Source organism: Sardina pilchardus, chromosome 2 (assembly GCF_963854185.1).
Source record: "Sardina pilchardus chromosome 2, fSarPil1.1, whole genome shotgun sequence".
In the NCBI taxonomy this organism is placed as follows: Eukaryota; Metazoa; Chordata; class Actinopteri; order Clupeiformes; family Clupeidae; genus Sardina; species Sardina pilchardus.
This window is the reverse complement of record NC_084995.1, coordinates 19,071,281-19,092,041: the sequence shown is the minus strand read 5'-3', so window position 1 is coordinate 19,092,041 and position 20,761 is coordinate 19,071,281. Positions and strand designations below refer to the sequence as shown.

At 43.1% G+C, this 20,761-nt stretch overlaps 1 protein-coding gene across 2 annotated transcripts in view; it reads right to left on the bottom strand.

The window, feature by feature from the left end:
- Positions 1 to 18,152: 18,152 nt before the first annotated feature.
- The window catches only part of gpm6ab (glycoprotein M6Ab), a 55,243-nt gene continuing 52,634 nt past the window's right edge, over positions 18,153 to 20,761 (bottom strand). For both annotated transcript variants that reach the window (XM_062520678.1, XM_062520671.1), the window contains exon 7: positions 18,153 to 20,760. In XM_062520678.1, coding sequence (XP_062376662.1) covers positions 20,608 to 20,760 — 153 coding nt within the window. In that variant the 3' untranslated portion in view covers positions 18,153 to 20,607. The remainder of the gene's footprint in view (position 20,761) is intronic.

Genomic DNA, 20,761 nt, shown 5'->3' with positions numbered 1-20,761 from the left:
ACTTCTACTTTCTTTACCACCCCGAAACGTTCTTAAAGTTACGCTATGCAGTTTTGCAAATATTTTGGTAAGGATCTCCCTCAAGAGTCACAGAGTATTTGTAATTTATGACTGACAGCCTGACCGAGGTTGACTTCTTCTATTCCTCTGCTTTGTTTCCTACGAAATCGCTTTCTTCATTCTCTTCGCCGTCCACCTCTGCCGCGATTCACACCTGAAATACTGTGCTCGCTGCTTCTTATAACCTGTTGATGTGTGTGACGTCGTGCGGTGACGCAATTTGTGATTCTCACGGCATGGATTCAGGTCAGCATTTCCAAAGTTGCATTGTTAGTTCTGCCAGTAGCAGGCCCCTCCTGCTTTGCTAGCAGCATGATTCACTCTACTATGAGATTGTTTGCCATCAAAATGACTTGGAAGCTGTTATATTAAGGTAAAGATCTTGCCTAATGTACCTTTGAAGGTACGCCCTTTGTATACCAGTCTAAGTCCATCCCTGTCTGTTTTAGAGTCATGGGCCCAAATCCTTCACCAATCTAATCCATCTAATCCAACACCATTACTAATCCACATAAAGTGTGAAATTGTATGCTTAAATCCTGCATATTCCAGAACAATTCAGAAGGAACAAACACACTGTTTTCCAAAAGTTTAGAAGGTTCTCTGGTACTACTGCTGTCTTCCAAAGGTTTGTTTAGTTCATTTTCTCTCCTGCTGTTTTGATAAAGTCAGCCCAACGCAAAATTGTTGCGAGTGTGTGGAGCGAATGTTGCCATGGTGCCACGGACACGAGGGGGGACTGAGAGACGCCTGAAGTCGAGTGATGCTGTAGCTTTTTAACCTGAACTCATGTTGGCCATGCTATTTATAGACAAATGCCCCCATGGCATCCTCCCTGTCTGAGTGGGTTTCGACATTCTCCCGCCAAAGGCGAAGTCCTGACCAGCCGGAAAATGGTCAGATGAGATAAACCGAGACCTTCGCCATCTTCCGTTCTGCTGCTGAGCACCCATGCTAAACGTAGTTGAAAATTGGCCGTGCTGATGACACTGCCAGGTTTATGACCCGTGTAGAATGTTCCAGACTCGGTAGATTAAGATGACATTTTCTAAAGGCTCTATTTTGCCTCCTCCTCCCTCTCCTCTTCCTCTGTGCTTTGCTTGCTCTAGGATTCTTTTCTTGTTCATTTGCATATTGTAACATTTGCACTCTGGCTTATTGGCGCACTTTAAAACATATTTAATTAGGAATTCATATTACAATACAACCTGTCATTCTTTACTTCTTGGATCAGCTACATTTGATATCACCCATTGCCTCATCATGAGATTATTATAGATCTTAGAATATAATGTTATAGGTTATAGATCTTAGCAATTTGGATACGGTATGCCAAAAGTTATAGCATAAATGCATGTGTGAGGTAGTAGCCTAAACAGTTATAGCCAATAGTTTGTTTGAAGTCAGGGAAAACGTCACAGGGAATACAGTTGTGCTGTTTTGACATCCAAATGATGTAAAATATGGCACAGTATCTGATGCTAATGAAAGTAAACACAAATCCCTTTAGTAGGAAGGCTGGTTTGAGTCTGATCTCTCCTCTGTGTGTTCGGGCCCCCTCTCATTACACATGTACTGTACTGTATGTTGCTCATGCTCAAACCAAGCTATGGTAATGAGCAAATCGCTGAGTCAAAATATGGCACATTATCTGAAGCAGTGGCTCAGGAGATAGAGGAGTTACCCAGCGAACTAGAAGGTTGCTGATTCAACCTCAACTCCTCCTGACCCCGTCGAAGCGTCCTTGAGCAAAATACTTAACCCAAGTGCCCCCGAAGAGCAGGTTGGTGCCTAGCATGGCAGCCTATGCTATCAGTGTGTGAATGGGTGGATGTGAGGCATGACCATATAAAGCACTTTGGATGCTTGCAGGAATCAAAACAGTGCTATACAAATGCAATCCATTTACCATCTGACGTTAATGATAGTAAACACAAATCCCTTTAGTAGGAAAGCTGGTATGAGTCTTCTCTGGGAGTTCGGGGGCCCCTCTCATTACACATGTATTTTTGCACTCTGCACTTCAGTGTGAGGTGCATGTTAATGACTACAAACGCTTCATGCTCAAACCAAGCTATGTTAATGAGCAAAAAGTTGAGAACACTATGAATTAAACTCTCGTCAGCTATCTGATGACACCTAACTTCAGACGAGACTTCCGATTCAGAATAGTGAAAAGTCATTTTTAATTCATTTGTAGGCCACATGCATCAATACCTTTGCTTCCGGAATGTGTCATGATGAAGATGTTGTTTTCATGCCATCCTGATAGCAAGTTACATCATCCGCTTGCATGGCTGCCTTCCTGAGCCAGGAAAATAAAACACATGCATCTATTAAGCTTGGGCCCCTCCTCTCCTGAGTCGCCCCCTCTCCCCTTGGGGTGAAACAGGAAATGTCAGCTCAGCATCCAGCTCTCCTCTCCTCTCTCCCCTCCTCTCCTCTCTCCACTCCTCTCCTCTCCTCATTCCACTCCTCTCTTCTCTTCTTTTCTCCACTCCTCTCCTCTCATTCAGATGATGTAAACATAAATGTGCATACACAAACACACACAATCTCTCTCTCACTCACACACACAGAGAGAAACAATGGCTCAGAGATCCAATCATTCTCCAAACCAAATATGTACAATAAGTTAAGAAAATGCAACAAATGCAAACAGTACTCGGGGATCTTCCAGGCAACCATCCCATTTCCCATGCATCCCATGCCATACACACGCACGTAAACAAATAAACAAATAGAGATTACGCCATGGCGACCACCAAAGTAAACAGTGCTTCACCTATAAGAATAGAGGGATATGAAGCACAGAGCACAGCAGCAGGCCGCTCACATGCCCAGGCACACTCATAACAGGCACACGGTAATCCGCAGATGCACACGCAAATCCCAACACAAACAGGGACCTGTGCATGAGCATATTAATATTCATTTGAACCGGCCCTATCCAAAAGAAGCTCTGGGCTGGGCTGGGCTGCGTTGAACGGTTGTGTCGTGTCGATCCTTCTCTCTCCCTTCTCTTGCTCGCTCTCTTGCTCGCTCTCTCCCTCTCTCTCTCACTGTGGTCACGAAATGTTAAAGCAAAGGTGGCATGAGATATGTAAATCTGCCCCTGCAGAGAAATAAGGTTGGATTATGTCAGGACTATTACAATATCATTTAAATACTTCCAGCCATTCACATGAGCAGAAGTAATGTGAATGGCATCCCCCCCAACACACACACACACACACACACACACACACACACACACACAAACACACACACTTTTTCTTACATCTCAATTGGATGTGATTACTCCAAGCTTGGCCCTAACATTTAACCAACTTAACCCCAACATAATGTGCATTCGTTGACATTTACGGATCTTCTCGTCACCCTGTGGTGGGAAGACGTCGTCCCCGTAAGTTGTGGAGAACATTTCATGGCTGTTTGCATAAACAACCTCCCTCCGGCACTCCACGCTGGTGCACAGAGGAGTCGGTTCAAACGGACGGTCGTCGCCCTGTTCCGTCAGCGCCCCAACGCTGTCAGACTACATGTGTCTCATTAACGGCTGAAGCCTGCTCTGCTTGTGTCAGGACGTCCACTCCGGTCCACGTGAAACACACCCCGTCTGTGTTCCTTCTGTCACGATGCTACAGCTTTATAACCTCATGGAAGAGACTTGACTTGGCCCTCCTTTTTAAAGAGCGTGTGATACGAACAGAATAGAGTTGAACTGTAGTTACTTTATTTCTTTATTTAAGTCGTTGGACACCTTGTAAACGATGGCACTTCAGATGTACACACAGAATTTACAGTGTCGCAGATGGCAGACTGTTTCCTAATGGTAAATAAGAAGCGATCCATATGGCTAATTAGACTCTCCCCAGGAGTCTTTTATATGGGCAGCTGTTTCACACAAATGAACAATTAAGAAGCTAATCAATGTTACAACTCACGCCTCTATGGTCATGGCCTCATTTACTTTACTGCATACATGTACACATGTAGACATGGATGTCCATGAAAGCATAACAGGAAGTAGAGTGTGTCATCTGGCGCTTCATCCTTATACTTGCCTGCAGCACGGAACTGCTTTGTTCTATTTTTTCTGCTGAGGACTGTATGAAAAAAAAAAAAAAAAAAAAACACATGACTACTGCAATGTGACATGTAGGGCCTTATTTTAAATGGCAGGCAAAGTGCAAAGTCCATCAACAAGCACAATTCAGCGTGACGAATAGCTTTAGTGTGGCATGTTGGAGTATTAAGCTGACCCATCAGTGTTTGCACTTAGGGACCCTCCTGAATGGTATTAAATGAGCAAATTCATTTTGCCTTGTTTTTAAATTAGCTTTAGTTAAACGCTTTGCCTATCATTCTAAAACATTTAACAGCACACAAAAGAGGCCTGTTTTAAGCATCCCCCATAGACTTATCAGTATGTTGATCTGACATAAAGTACAGTACATCCATTGGTGATATGTATCCCATAACCGTTATACACGGATGTATTCACACTGTGTTTGTTTGTTTGCCTTTATATCCATAAAGAGATAACAGAGAAGCTGTATCATCACCAGGTGTGGGTTTCATTCCAAAACCCCCATTTTCTCTTTCACCATGACAAACACACTCAAATGCTGGCTAACACTATCCTGTCATACTATTCTTTATGGTGAACTTACAAATCTAAAAGCAGTTAGTCTGGCCACACACAAACATAGTCCTCTTCTGTATTTTCCACCACACTCCACAGACCAGCACATACACAAGCATATCTGACAGTAAAGTCAGTAGGCATTGCAAATACAGGTGTGTGGTAAATGGCTTGGCCCCAGAGAGATGGGTGTTTCCTATAAAACTGCTCCAGCAAACCAGTCTGGTTTTCCTAGGCCAGAACCTGAAACTTTAATGATGCATTGCTATATTTAAACCATTTGCATAATAAGATTCCGTGAGTGCATTCCTTGTATTACAGAGCTAGTCGGGGTGAGGGGATATTACCTAATATGTCACCAATGTGCCCTTAGGGAACCCTTATGTAGCTGGTCTGGTGGTAGCTACATTTGATTTGAATGACCTCAGCTGTAAGTGGACAGCTTCATTTTGAGATGGTGTTGTTATCAATCCAAGAACGTACCTTCTTCCCAACCATTTACCGTCAGTTTTTCACCTATTCGTGCTTCAGTCTGTATGCACATCAAGTTGTAAAATCTATAGCTGTGGTTCCTGGAGGCCTGATGATGGTGATTTCCTTTTTCGTTTGTTTGTTTATTTGTTTATTTGTTTAGTTTTCAGAGACAAAGCTTGCTCCTTTACTAGCGAGAACATCATCCGACAGCAAAAGCATACAAGCAATACTCTACATTGTCGCCTCTTTTCAAAATGGCCCATCTGTGAGAAAGAGTGGGCTGCTTAGAGAACATTAGCAGCTGGCCTGTGTGCGGCAGCCCCGATGGACGTGCCCGAGCCAGATCAGGTCCACGGCGGGGCCAGTCCCCTCTCTGCGGCAGCTGCTCTCCGGTCTGCTCTCTGAGTCTAATCCCACTTGATGTGAGGCTTCCCTGGGCTGCTGATTGTTATGCCGAGGTGTGTGCACGGGGATTCTGTCAGCTTGTATAATTTTCAAACACATTTGCCTGAATCCTCTATTAGCGTCTCTGTCACCTACACAGAGCTGCTTACCGGGTTAGTAGCTCTGTCATGTAGAGGTTCCTCTACCTCTCTCTTTGTCTCTTTCGCTCTCAATCACTCTTTCCCCCATATCTGCTCAAACTCCAACTATCTAAATGTAGGGAGTGAATAGTGTGTATTGTAGTGTGTATAGTCTGTTGTGTATTTTGTAATTGGAAAGCACCTTTACATATACCATATTTAGTGAAGGAGGGTGAGCTTGTGCTGTGTGAATGGTAGGGTGGCATGTTGTCATGCATGAGGAGAACCTGTCATGAATCATGTAAACATGGGGCCATCTCACTGATTCAAGGTCATTCTGACCCTGCAGCAAACAATCAGGCCCTGCCAGTTTGACCGTATAAGGTGCCATTTAAGACAGTAATTAGTAGCATGAACTCAGGATAGAGGTTAACTGCACCAGGGCTCACATACTGTATGTAAGCATTACTTTGTGTGAGCTTACACATTTCTGCAGAAGTTTAATGAATTTGTACAGCGCCCCCAAAGGACCAAGGTGAGAATGATCTCTTCAGAGGTGGGCTAGAGACCCTTTTGCATTCTCTTTCAATATTTTAACATTCCCTCTCAGGAAGTTGTGCTTTTCCTTTGCGAGGATATTCAGCTGCTATTGCGAGGCAACACAAGGGAACTATTGCCAAGGGAATCCGAAAGTGTCTCTAAAGATAAATCCCCACGCACCTCACAAAAGATCATTCTCACCATGGTTCTTTGGCGGCTTTGTAAATGTGTGTACTTCAGTAGAGTCAGATTTTTATATTCTTCAGTGCATGTGTTTCTTGGGCTCCAACTGTGTATGTGCTTCACAGACAACCAAGCCAGGCTTCTTGTATGTGTAACGCTTGACAATAAAACCTTTTTGACCCTGATGCTGACACACAACAGGATTGGGAATCCAGTTGTTCCCATCGTGCTGACAGTCGCTTTTTGAAATGACAGTTCTACCTCAAACAGATGGCACCATTAAATGCCCATAACAATTGTCGTGTGTGTGTGTGTGTGTGTGTGTGTGTGTGTGTGTGTGTGTGTGTATGTGTGCGCGTGACAAAGAGAGTGTATGTGTGTGTGCATTTGTGGGATAGCCGGAGGTGAATTCCCATAATTAGACAGCACAGCCCAGTCAATTCCTCTTAATTTCACTTTGGGGACGGGGGTTGGGTGTATGTGTGTGTGTGTGTGTGTGTGTGTGTGTGTGTGTGTGTGTGTGTGTGTGTGTGTGTGTGTGTGTGTTGGAGGGGGAGGGGGTGTTGAATACACACACAAAAAAAATCCCTGTCACATGAGTTCTCTTCTATTTATGCTCCTCCTTATCTCGACCTCTCTTCATGTGCCCCACTCACTCGCTCTCTATCCTCTCTCTGCTCCTGTCTTACTCTCGTCCTCCCACATCTCTCTCCTTCCCTCCATCTCTCTCCTTCCATCCCCCTCCCCTCCTCTCCCTCCCCTCTTCTCTGGCCCATGGTGGAGGCCGCTACCTGCCGAGCAGCCATGTTCCCTCCTGTCGGAACACATTCCGCTGACCTTCCAGCATATGGAGATTTTTTTTGTGCCACATCGGGCCCTGGGAGGGAGAGTCCTCTCTTGTCGGTGTCACTACAAATTTGCAAGCAAACTTCAGACACTTATTAGGTAAGACTGTCGCAGAGCGCCAGCCTCAGTTAATAATTGGGCCTAAGAGACAAGCTCTGTGCGGGGCCTATGAACTGCTACAGAAGAGTAAACTGTGGAAATAATTAGCCCTGTACCTTCTAAAATGTATATTGCAGGAACTATGATAGCCTAGTTTACACCAGACCCCTTGTCAATGTGGTAAATGGGTCCCGCTGGTGGAATGCCCTACCAATCCTCTATCTTCAAGAAGCTCTTAGTTATCGACTCCTACAGTGCCTCCTCTCATAAAATATCTCACGACGCAACACACTTACCATGCACTTACAATGCACCTCCTACGTCTTCCTTCTACCTCCATATCCTTGTTTTTCATATCATGTAAAGGTAAATAATGCTACAATTATAATTATACTCATTGTCAAATTTCTACAAAAAAAAGGTTGTGCCTAGCTTTGTGTGATGCTGGGAGATTTAACACCGAATTTACTGTACATGTATTGCATTATATGTCCACTGTGTTCTCTATATCAGTTTACCTGTTCAGAATGCAGTCAATATTTCCCTGAAATGATTTCCTACTCTATGCTTGTGGCTAAATGGGCAAGAGCCTGGTTTCCCTCAGCAGAACGAGGCTAATTTCCTCAGAGCAGGGATTTTATTGGGCTTACAGCCTCAGTGCCAGATGAAAGGGCACACAGAGCCAGCCATACAGTCTAAATGTCATGTTTGGTAAGTGACTAATCAAAGAGAGTGTGATGAAGAATATGCTCTCTAAACTCCAGAGACCTCGGCAAAGACCTCTCTTCTTCTTTTAGTTTCTCTTCTCTTTTTCCTCCTCTCTCTCCCCCACTCTATCGCTATGCTCTCTGTCTTATCCTTTACTCTCTCTCTTTCTCTCTCTCTCTCTCTAACTCTTTCTCTTCCTCTCTGTTTCCCACTCTATTACCATGCTTCTCTGTCTTATTCTTAACTCTCTCTCTCTCCCTGTGTCTCTCCTTTTAACTCTCTCTTTCTCACTCTATCACAATGCTCTCTGTCTTATCCATAACTCTGTGTGTGTGTGTGTGTGTGTGTGTGTGTGTGTGTGTGTGTGTGTGTGTGTGTGTGTGTGTGTGTGTGTGTGTGTGTGTGTGTGTGTGTGTGTGTGTGTGTGTGTGTGTGTGTGTGTGTGTGTGTGTGTGTGTGATGTATTTTCAGTAGGATATTTTCCCTGCTCCTGTTGGTGCATGACAGAAGCTATCAGACACATCCTGAGCACTCTTCCCTAATTAAACACACCGCAGTTCATGCAGAATGCCCTAGCAACACAAACCGACCTGCACGGCAACACGCTCTCCGCTAGGATGCAGATCGCTAACATGGTACGGATGTATAAATAACCATCCCTCCTGCATAACACCCTGGCTTAATCCTGACACAGCTTTAGAGACGGCCGCTGGCTTTGAAGTAGTAGTCAGATTCTGAGAGCGAGAGAGAGAGAGAGAGAGAGAGAGAGAGAATAAGAGAGGGATGCAGGGAGGGAGATGGGGGGGGGGGGGATAAGAAGAGATGTAACATCTTTGTCTGTGTATGAGATGAGATCCAAATCTAGAGAAAGGAATAGGCACCGTGGGGAATTTAAAAAGACACAAATTAGCAGTAAGGCCAGTAACAAACACCCAAGAGAAAGTCAATGCCAGTTGTGACTTCAGGTGAGGACTGTTTTACTGTTATGCACACACAGACACACACAGACACACACACACACACACACACACACACACACACACACACACACACACACACACACACACACACACACACACACGTTACCCTCCAAAAGACAATTATCTTTCAAAATGAAAAACTGGATTCATATTTTGCAATGTTTTATGCATGACAAACCTAAGGCCACTAGAGCAAAACCGTATTATAGAGAGCTTGAATTGTACTTTCTGCCTGACAGCAATATTGTTTATCATAGATACATATTTATGAAGGCATAAACAGTTGGTAAGTATTGATGGACATTGCTTTTTCATGGGGAATGTTCCAAATGTGGACTAACTACAGTATGTGAATAAGAACGCATAAGGATGAACATTGTCACTTGCTTGAAATGGTCTCCTTTGCCGTGAGAGATCGGAATACAAAAACCATGCTAAAAGGTTGATTTTGAATCTCACTCTTTTTCGGGACCTCTGGGCTCAAAAGTTATGTCAACGAAGAAGCCTTCAGTCTTTTGTGAAGTCTTGAGCTTTTCTACATTTTCAGCCGCAGTTTAAATAATTGCATGTTTGTTTTCCAGCCGTTCTCAGATAGTGACCTGCTCTGTGGCCGCGTCCTTGGAGAGAGAGAAGACACGAGTACAAATGAGAGGGAGGGTATGAATAATGGAGCCCCAGGGTCCTCTCCCATCACCATCACCTCCACATGGGCTGAATGGAAAGCTTTCATATAGGACCCCGCCCTTTCCCCTTCGCCCAATGAGGAATGCCAACAGGGCTACCAGCCAGCCCTCGAGACTGTACACGGACATCAATCGGTACCGTAACCCCCCCAAACTGAGCACTATTCAGGTGCACTTCATGGATTTCCCAATGAATTCCGTTTCCTAAGGCTACGTGTCGCCTGGGTCCTAATGACCCACTGCATATTTCATGAGAGAACAACAGCTCAGATAATTACACATTGCCAATCAACTATACTGATTAAAGGTCAAGTTGCTGTATGGACACCGCTGCTGTTATTGGCATGATTCCATGTGCAATGCAACAGCACCACTTATTCTTTATAGATCAGTGAACAGCACAAGCAGAACCACATGCAGGCCATGGTAGGACTTGTCCTTTCTGAAACAGAGGTTTCCCATCTCTGTATGAATATTCTTCTCGGTTCTCATTCAGTTAGAATGACTTCACTTGAGGTGACCAAAGAAGACGGACTGCCTGTACAAACAACTGAAATATGGAAGATATGACTGCCTGTACAAACAATTGAAATATACAGTCTCTTTACATTTACTGAGTGAAACAGGAATTTGTGCATCTCCGTAAGGACCCTGTCCATGTTGCGTAACAGGCTTGTTTCTATTACAGGGACTCGGTGCACTACGCAGGTAAAGGAGACCGCTACAGACACGGCCCACGATTCAGCACTTTCAGCTGTTGTGTCTCCACTATTTGCCGGACCTATTGAGCCTTTTCAGTGACCCAAAAGTGGTTTACTACTTTGATGTTAGCATCTGCCCTATTATGATAGCACTGCAGCCGCCTACAGTAGCCATTCTTGCAACTAGTATGACAGATACCTCAATGCTGCACCAATCGTCCCCCCCCCCCCCCCCCCCCCGCCAACAACGGCACACAAAGACATCTAACAACAGGGGCCAGGTTGTTGAGAGACAAAGCACACACCAGGGTCTTAATTAATCCTCCTCTTTTGCTCCTGCTGACGGAAAAGCAATGTTATCTTGATGTGGACTAAGGGTGTATGTCGAGGACCCTGAGGAGTAGATCGAAGACAATTAAAACAACAACATAAAAAAAAATACATTCTCTATTCAGCATTGATTAACCAGAAATCCCCAGGAGTCCATATTCACTCACCAGGAATTTAAATAAGATGAGCCCCAGTCTCTAATATACGTCTGAAGAACCTTGTACTCCACAAGCACATCAATGCCTTGGTGATGTCTTCATATACTGTAGCTTTATCTGATCAATTTTAATGTTAATGTTTTTATATATATTTTATTTAAAGGAAATCGATAAGGCTTAGGAGGTTTTACAGTGAAATGTCTCCTCAGTTGGACTTGTGTGAACATGTGGCTAGTTGCTGGCTGTACATGACAAAGAGTGAAATCAAATAAACTTGCAGATATCAGACCACTGGCTTGGCACTTTAGCTTTCTTCTCTGCTGTTGGACCGCCATCGCCTTTAACAGTGAACTTGTTGTGAGTGTTAAGAAAATACATGTTATTAAATAAAGGATAACCAAATATTGTTTCTTTTTTTTTAAGTGTTTGAACCACAATTGGCAAAACGGTGTAGCATTTGTCAGCAACGAGCAAGTGGATCGCCGAAAAACAATAAGTAACGCACCAGCGGATCAGATCTGCCCCAAGGAACCAAAAATGGTCCACCAACCTCTCTCTCCCTGGTGATAGCCATAATCAAAATTACAGTTATTCTAGTGTTTTCCCTGTCCTTTTACTGCTCAGCCCTACACACACACACACACACACACACACACACACACACACACACACACACACACACATACACTCACACACACACACTCTCTCTCTCCTCTGTCCATGGAATATACGTAGTACTGTGGCCTGTACATTCTTACACCATGGCCTTCTCATGTCCCCTTGAAGCTGATGGCCTGTGCAACGTGTGATTGGATGTTGCCGAGCTGAAGAGTGAGCAGTTAGCAGAGAACAATCCGCCCAAACACCTCTATGCTAATGTCATCAGCTCTTCATTCACACTGCAGCAATGAGAAACACAAGTAGCCGAGCTGAAGCACTATCAAATCATTCATTTGTCATGCACTGCCGTTACATGCCTTTTGTTTAATTCATGACCAGGCCAGTCAGATAACAGGATGAGAAAACCAGCTTGAGACAAATGTTGCTCGAGCTACAAATCGGCATGGCTAGTGCACAAGCTAATTTCCTTGGGGATCAAGTTCAGTTTAGGGACAAATTATACAGTTGTACATGTCTCTCTGTGTGTGTGCGTGCATGCGTACGTGTGTGTGTGTCTGTGTGTGTCTCTCTGTGTGTGTGTGTGTGTGTGTGTGTGTGTGTGTGTGTGTGAGTGCATGCACTTCCCATTCAGCAGATTTGCATTGATGTTTGTGACTGGAATTCCATAATAATTCCATAGCAAATACATAATACTAGACGTGTGTGTGTGTGTGTGTGTGTGTGTGTGTGTGTGTGTGTGTGTGTGTGTGTGTGTGTGTGTGTGTGTGTAAGCAAGTTTGCGTGAGTGTCTGTGCAAATATGTGCTAGTTTGGATCTGCTAGGGGCCTGGACTCACAAAATGCATAGTACTCTCTCACTCTCTCTCTCTCTCTCTCTCTGTATTTCTCTTTCATTCAAGGTCATGTTTTGCTCAGTGGGACACTCAGTGTGACCCCTCTGGCTTTCCGTACCCAAACCCATTTGCTGCCTGCAGGCTACGGTCTCTTGTGTTTCCACGCCGAAGATTTCTGCCCTCCTCCTCCGCCCTGACGGACGGGCAGAGGCCAAATGGACACGGCTGGACGGGCGGAGGAGGTGAGAAAGGCTCCAGGGCCCAGGAAGGCCGCTGGTAGTCTAGCTTTTAAGGTTTTACTTTTCAAACACGCATTTCTCAACACAACTGTGGCTCATTCCTGTATCCACCATTCTCTAGCCATTATAATATTTATTATGATGCCGATATTACAAAACAATTTTGCTTCATTGCAATGCACACTCTTTGTGTGAGTCGAGTCACCTAGATGTCACCGTAGTGTTGTTCTCATCTTTCTTGGCTGGAAACCTGGTTACAAATACAGCCTCCTTGTCATGTTTCACTTTCGCTCTCTCTCAGCCTCCACGTCCTGATCCCAAATGAGTTGCTGTGATGTGAAATGGCTTCGGATTGATTGCCGCCACCTCAGCCACAGCCACAAGAGCGAGGCTCTTCAAACCCCTGGCTGCCTTTGAGATTCCAGGCGAGGCACTACAACAACAACAACTTGCATTTATATAGCGCTTCAGCAAGGCACCCAAAGCACTCTACAGTGAAGGGGGGTGGGGGGGACTCACCAACTGTGATGCACAGCAGCCATTTTGCCCCAGAACACTCACCACACAGAAAGGGAGGAATCTGCACCTTTGGATCTGGAGTGCCAAAAGGCAGGCCGCAGGGGATCGATGCTAAAGCGGTCGAGTTCTGATTAAGTCTGTAGTTTCCTAGAAAGTGTGGAGCGGGGGACTTGTGCCAGTGTTACTCACTAACATTTATGTGCTCGCTGTGAGGAAAGGAATTGTGCAGAGATTTGTAAATGGAGTCGACAATAAGTATCAAGGTCTAATTAGCAGTTAGCTGATGACACTATCTCTCTCTCCCTCTCTCTGTCTATCTCTCCCTGTCTCTCTTTCTCTCTCTCTCTCTCTGTGTGTGTGTGTGTGTGTGTGTGTGTGTGTGTGTGTGTGTGTGTGTGTGTGTGTGTGTGTACATCAGAAGGAAAAAAAATCTGCCAAAAAAAGACAAGTATGCTTCTGAAAACAATTTTCTCAAGTCGCTATTCCCTTTTCACGTTTCTCCACCAAGCAATAAAGTGGAGTGGAGCTTGTAATGATCTGGTACAAATATAGTGATTTGATCTGTCGGCACACTGATATGAAAGAGGTGTTTAAGCAGGCTCACATCACATGACTCACCCAGCCCACTGTCACCCTTGCTTTGCCTATTGTGTGTGTGTGTTTGCCAATTTCATGAGATTGAACGGTAATGTACTGATTGATCAATTAATGACCCCTTTGACATTTCATCCTTCTTCAAGGTCATTTCATAATGGCAAATCAATAACTTCTCTTTGGAACAATAAACAGACCATTTCTTTATTGAGGTCAATAAATAGTATTGAACTAATTGAATATTGTATACAATGATTAGTGATACGATTTGGTTTGTGTATAAGCTGCCTCCAGCTTGAGCTTTCGCTGGTTCTTTTAGTGGTGTCATACCCACTTTTATTTTCCTTTTGGCTTGAGAAGCTGTGAAAAAAATTCACACCTGTCAAAACAACCAAGTCTCAACAGGTCCGATCTAAACTGACACCTGCTATCAGGCGAGGTGTGAAATATCAACCTTAGCCTCACACTTTCGTTGAGGAGTCAGCTGAAAAATACTGCGCCAGTATCACATTACAGTTGTGCCTTTATTTCCACTCCATGTTTCGTTGGTGGAGGTAAGATTCACTGTATTTGTCTGTATATCTACTGTATTAAATTCCAAACCAGTAGATCACATTAAAGGACACATTTAAGTGTTTTTAAATGACTTACAAAATAGCTTCCAAGAGTGCGGTCTTATACAATGGCTTGTGGTTAAATCACAGCCGTCTGGAAACCCCACAGCCATCAGAGATCTACACTAACTGTGTGAGGTCCACAGATCCGCAACTGGCAGACAGTGGCATGGACTAGACTCAAGTGTTGATGGCCAAAAGATGTCTATAGTCAGATGTAGACATGACCGTGGTGCCTGTGGGACACTGGCAGTTGATTAGATGCTGCCCCTCTCACAATTTCAACCCAGAAAAGTGACCATTGCAATGCTAGCTGGAAAACAAATCCAAATGGACAGTAGTCAGACCACGATAAACAGTGTGAGAAAGTTCATTGTACCTGCCACAGCCTATACAGAAGTTTGCTATATTTCTCCTTGAAATAATGTCTCCTTGGGGTATGGAAAGAGATTACATTAATCTGTTCATAATCTTGACAGAAATGCCTTCCCATTCAAAGACGTCTCCTGTTCCAGGCGTTCGGTGGAGGTAATTACTGGAGCGGTTCAGAGGTCACCCAGTTCAAGACCATACACATGCTCCTGCTGCTGCTCCTTTCTTCCCTCCCATCCCTCAGGTTAGTCAGTTCAGCCCTCTGTTGAGACATCTGAGAGCACTGGAGATTGCACCTCATTCTAATTCATAGCCGGCTGCTCATAAGCCATTCACTGTGTGAAGGCAGTCATCCTTACCCCCAACCAGTCAATCACGAGAGACTGGCGTAATTCATGTGACTAAAGGGGACACAATTATTTCCTGTCTCTTTGTCTGAAACATAAAAAAGGGTCATAAATCGACAAGACACTAGTGTTTCTCTTTGTTGAATTTCATTTCATTCTTGTCGTTAATAATGGCAGTGATAAATGTCAGTTCTATTGAGTGCCGATAGAATCAATTGCTAATCTAAGGTGGCATAGTGAAGGAGACAAATGAAGGTGGTTTTTGGTGGCTTGCTAGTGCCTCTCTGTGGCTGCCAGAGGAACTGCAACTCTCAAACCACCATCATGCACTGAGCAGCCTACGCTGCATGGTCAATGGAGGACAATAACTGAAACATCACTATTAAGAATGTGTCAGTTTGGCCAAAGGCACTGTCTCTGTGTGTTAATATGTGATATGTGATATTCCATAAGGTCTTTGCTTTAAATATATATATATATATATATATATATATATATATATAATATATATATATATTATTCTTATGTGTGCTAATTTTGTGAAATATCAACACTAATACTTTGCCTTCACTTCCGGTTGCTGTCTTTGGTGTTTCAGGTGGACATCAACTCAGACCACAGCAAACCTGCACAGCCATCGCTGTTTCTTTACACAAACTACTTCAAAGAGTTTGCAGACATTAATCACAGTTCCACATAATCAGATCACTTCCTAAAATGGTGCTGTGGAATTGAACCCTGCCTGATCATTTCCCTAACCCTACCCTGCCCTTTCCCCCACCCCCCTACCAACCCCTCTGACCTACCTGCTGCTACCTGCTAATGTTGGCCAGGAGCGCAGTCAACCAGCGCTGTCTACTGGGGCCCAGCTGATATCCTCAGGCTTCGTCTGTGTCATGCTCACACATCAGTCCAGCTGTCTGGATGGCCTGGGTCCAGCATAACAGACACACACACACACACACACACACACACACACACACACACACACACACACACACACACACACATACACACTCGAGATGAAACACCTTTGCTTCATGGTAACAGCTATTTCCAGTGAACCAGCAAGTAAGATTATAAGATTGTTACAGTGAACAATCAGAATCCCAATGATGAATTAATCCCAATCCCAATGTCTGTCAAAATATTGCCATATTTACTTTAGCAATATCTGTCACAATGAGTTATTCCACAAAATCATTCATCCTTTCCAGTGAACCATCAAGACAGCATAAGAAGGTGTCATGTCCTTTCTATCCAACAGCAGACAAATGGCCCTATAATGTTTTAATAAAAGTTTTTGTTTTGTTTTGTTTTTTTAGCATTTTACTCCTACTGCAGGCATGTAATGGCCTGATAGGGCTTGGAAATACCATGGCATTTGAATGTGTGATCTTATCAGTTTCCTCTTCTTGGACTAAGGTTGTGCTATTATGTTATTTCGGGAGAGTGAATTTGAGGCCTAAAGCACACAGTGAATTTGTGTGGATTATGGAGACAAGAGATGTTAAATTCATGGAATTGAGGGTCACCAGAGTCAGCATTTAGAATCAGCTTCAGTAACCTTACACACTGTATCAAGCACAAACACATCTAGTCCATCTTGTTCAGGAATGTTTGGGTCGATGACATGCCTGGGCTTGCAATACCTTTGCCATCGGCCTTCCCCACGGCTCCCCTCCTCTACCTGTTGTCCATCTCTGTCTGGCTAAACTTATTTAGCCAAACTGACCTCACTCACCTAGTGTTTGTACTGTATATGTATTGGTATGAGTCTGGTGTGAGAGTATGGTGTGGCTGAGTAAGTGTATGAATGTATACTACCATGCATTAGAAGCAACTGTCCCATTTATGTATGTGAAGGATATGGTTTTGTCAAAGGGTATGGTGTGTGAGTATGAATGTAAACTTATAGTCACCAGAAGAAGTAGCATGTTCATTTTGTGTTTTACCATAATTTCCCGACTATAAGCTAGGGGGGGGGGGGGGGGCTTGTACACAATGTGGCTTATATGCGGGAAATTACTGTACACTGTACATGTTTTACAATGTTTACAAAGAAAATGATTCTGATTCTGAGAAAATTAGGAGGAACTACAGGGACCCATCACACAAGATGGGCTTGGAGCTCTTATTGGCCATTTCAATCAAATATTCTAATCCATTGCATGCCATGTGAAGTTCACTGAATCGTCTCTCTAGTGTTCAAACACTGATGCTGCAAATAGGACACAAACAAAGTGTCTTGGACTGAGCTATAAATAAATATAGCCAATCCACACATTACTTTGGGAGCACACCAGAAGATAGTGATTTTGATTAAGTGTTGAGCTCAAATATCAATAACCTTTTGCTAGAATTGTGAACGCAGCCTTATCTGTAAGCAGCAAAGCATTACTGCAAGAAATCCCATTGTCCATATCTCAGAGTAACCAAATGTCATATCAGATTAACCCTTGTAAGGTGTTCATATTTTTGTTAGTCAGCCAGTGTTTCCATGTCTGGTGGACCGACCACATTAATAGGCTTTTAAACCAATAGAGTCATAACAATTCATGTACTTTAGCTCAAATATCAATAATATAGACATATTTATGGTTCATATTTGCCATTTATCCTTGTGAGATCACATGTGATCATATGATTTTTTCTTAAAATTATTATTATTATTATTGATCATTTTTTGAAAACTGATCATTATTGATGCTTATTTCTTAGAACCTAATCAGAACAGGTGAAAGTGCTTGAAATGTAAAATTTTTGTAACTTTGTGTGGGAGTAGCAGGTGCAGAAAGACAACATTCCTGCACAAAGACACACATACAGACACACACACAGATGTACAGAAACACTGACACAGACACAGACACAGACACAGACACAGACACACACACACACACACACACACACACACACAAAAAGCCAAGTTTGAAGAAATAATAAATAGCATATTCTTTTCTTTTAGCAAACATCGAAAAGGTTTCCCACAGACCTGAGCAAGGGTTAAGCAGAACTGTGTCCTTACTTGACAGTCAAGGTTATTACGGTAGAATCAACAAAATGAGACACACACCAAATTAATTATTAACAAGTACACAAGTGTATTTATTTACGCAAGCAATTTTTGTTCCTACTGTTCAAAAAAAGCCACTGTCAAGCTGTTGGCACACTTATGTACAAAACAGAGTCATTTTACAGCCTGCTACAAAGCATTCTTAGTGATAGTACAAAAGACTAATACGAGGAGGAAGCTGAAAGCATTGTCTGGTTATCAATACTGAATGCGCAACGTCATAACAAGTATCAGTTTAAGACATGGTTTGAAAATCATTACAACCTATAGAAGGACACAAATCAAACACTACAACCTAATATATTTAGCTTTTAATACTGTTATCGAAGGAGCCATTATACTGCACATATAAGAAAACAGTTGACCCAGCAAGACAGTCAAAGTGTAGAAATTAAAACCGAAAGTAAGAAGGAAAAGTACTTTTGAATAAAACTATTACCATTATATGCATAACCATGCCACAATTAACAACTAGATACACAGTCTTTCACCTAATACATTTTTCAGGTTGTAAACCAAATGTTGCATAACTAGAACTAGTGTTTAGTTTTGAATTCAAATGCACTTACACCAAGAAAGAGCTCACAATGGTCAATAAGTGCACAAGAAACTAGCTTTTTTCTTGTCTTTTTTCATTTATTATTTCACTGACAAAAATATCATGAGATGCTGCCCTACAAACCTAGAGCAGTAGACTGGAATCGGCACGGCAGAGCCAAAACGTTATGTTTAGTCCTCTATGGTCCATGAATAATATCTACTGTTTTCTTTTCTCCTTGTCTTCTTAGTTGTACTTTTACTTGTTTTTTATTGTTAACATTTAATTACATGTCCTCAATAATTTAACCAATGTCAGACTTAGTGTTCAGTGATATCCGAATGTTTTCCCAAAAGCACCAGAGGGACCAGATGGTAGATTTGTCGGCTTGCCACTAGGTTTACTCTCTTTTCGTTAGCTTATAACTCTGAAATGGACATACTCACAAGATTACCACTCAACTTTGACCACTGGGACGTGTGTGTGTGTGTGTGTGTGTGTGTGTGTGTGTTAAGCTCCTATGAAATGACCTGAAGTGTTCTGACATATATGTATATATTTATATAGATATGTATATACAGTGCAGAGCAGTGACTAGTTTATGTCTGGTTATTTCTAATGTTAAAAAAGTTCAGCTAAAACGTAGAAATAAAAATACCATAATAAAAATGTTATTTGCACGTGAGTATGGCTTGCAATGGATGAGAAAAACGAGTATCTACAGAGTCTATCCAAGGCAAATCCTAAAAGGCCAATCTATCAGACTTTCCAGTACATCATAGCTCCCCCATTTCTTTCATCTGACTTCTTCAGCATCGCCAACACGCTCACCTTCCTGATGACTAACCAGTAAAGCGATAATCCACTTCACAGTCTATCAAACACTGTCATTGACAAAGCATCAATCAAAGCACCACAGCTTCAGTTAACACTTAACAGCTAGCGCATAGTTCTGACAGTTAGGCCAAGCTACAGTATAGCAGTATGAAAAAAGTCACTTTACGGTACTTTTTTTAAAATCCCTGGCACTCCCAACCAATAAAGAATTTGCTGGAAAAGAATCTGTACATTGTTTATACTGTTGGTGCTTACCTTTCGGAAGCGTATGCAATTCTACCTGTAAATCATACAAGTTTGGTCACATTTTGGTCTAGTAAGTCACGAAAAAAGAAAAAAAAGAGGGGGGGAAATGTGTGAATGTAGCAAGGAGTGGAGCCCCTGTTTTGAAATGTGTTTGAGGACCCTCGAAAATCAGTCCCAAGAAAAAGTCCAAAAAAAGTGGTGTCACATTAACTTGTCAGTTTTTTAACCAAAGTTGAAATGAAGTGGAAACTGTATGGACTTTAGATTGGTGTGAACGTAAGCCATGACCTAATGAAAGTGACCCACTCACTTTGTGTGCTTTCAGGAGAGGTGTGCCGTCTCTGGTATGGAGAGAACAAAAAATGAATGGGAGGTAGAGAAAAGGAGTAAATCGTAAGGAGAACCACAAGAAAGACTTGGTATAAGACATAGAAGAAATAGAAAAACAAAAAATTGCAAATCTCAAATCCCCGATATACGTAAGTGAAGGGCAGTCAGACAGGTAGCCACGGAAGGAAGCACTCGACGACCTCCGAGACCAGACAGACAGGTAGCCGCGGAGGAAGCGCTGGACCACCTCCGAGACCAACATTCTCTGTCACACCCGTAAGCGCTGAAGTAAGTGAGAGACATTCACCCGCCCCACCCACACCACCCCTATTCACCCAGGCAAACAATAACATCAGAGACTATAGCAAGTGCAGATGTCTATGTATGTGTGTCTTTCTGTGTCCATGTGTGTGTTTAGGAAAGGGGGGGCATGCGTGCGTGCGTGTGTGTGTGTGTGCGTGTGTATGTGTGTTTGTGTGCATGTCTTTTGTACGTGTCAGTATGTGCTTTATGTGTAGGCGTTCAGCCGTTCTTTAGAGCGAGTCGAATGGATGTCGTGCAGTTCCTGCTCCTCCTTGGACTTGATGTCCTCGTACTTCTGCATCCGGCAGGCGTCCTTCACGTAAGCCCAGTTAGCGGACAGCACCATTAGGTAGTGGACC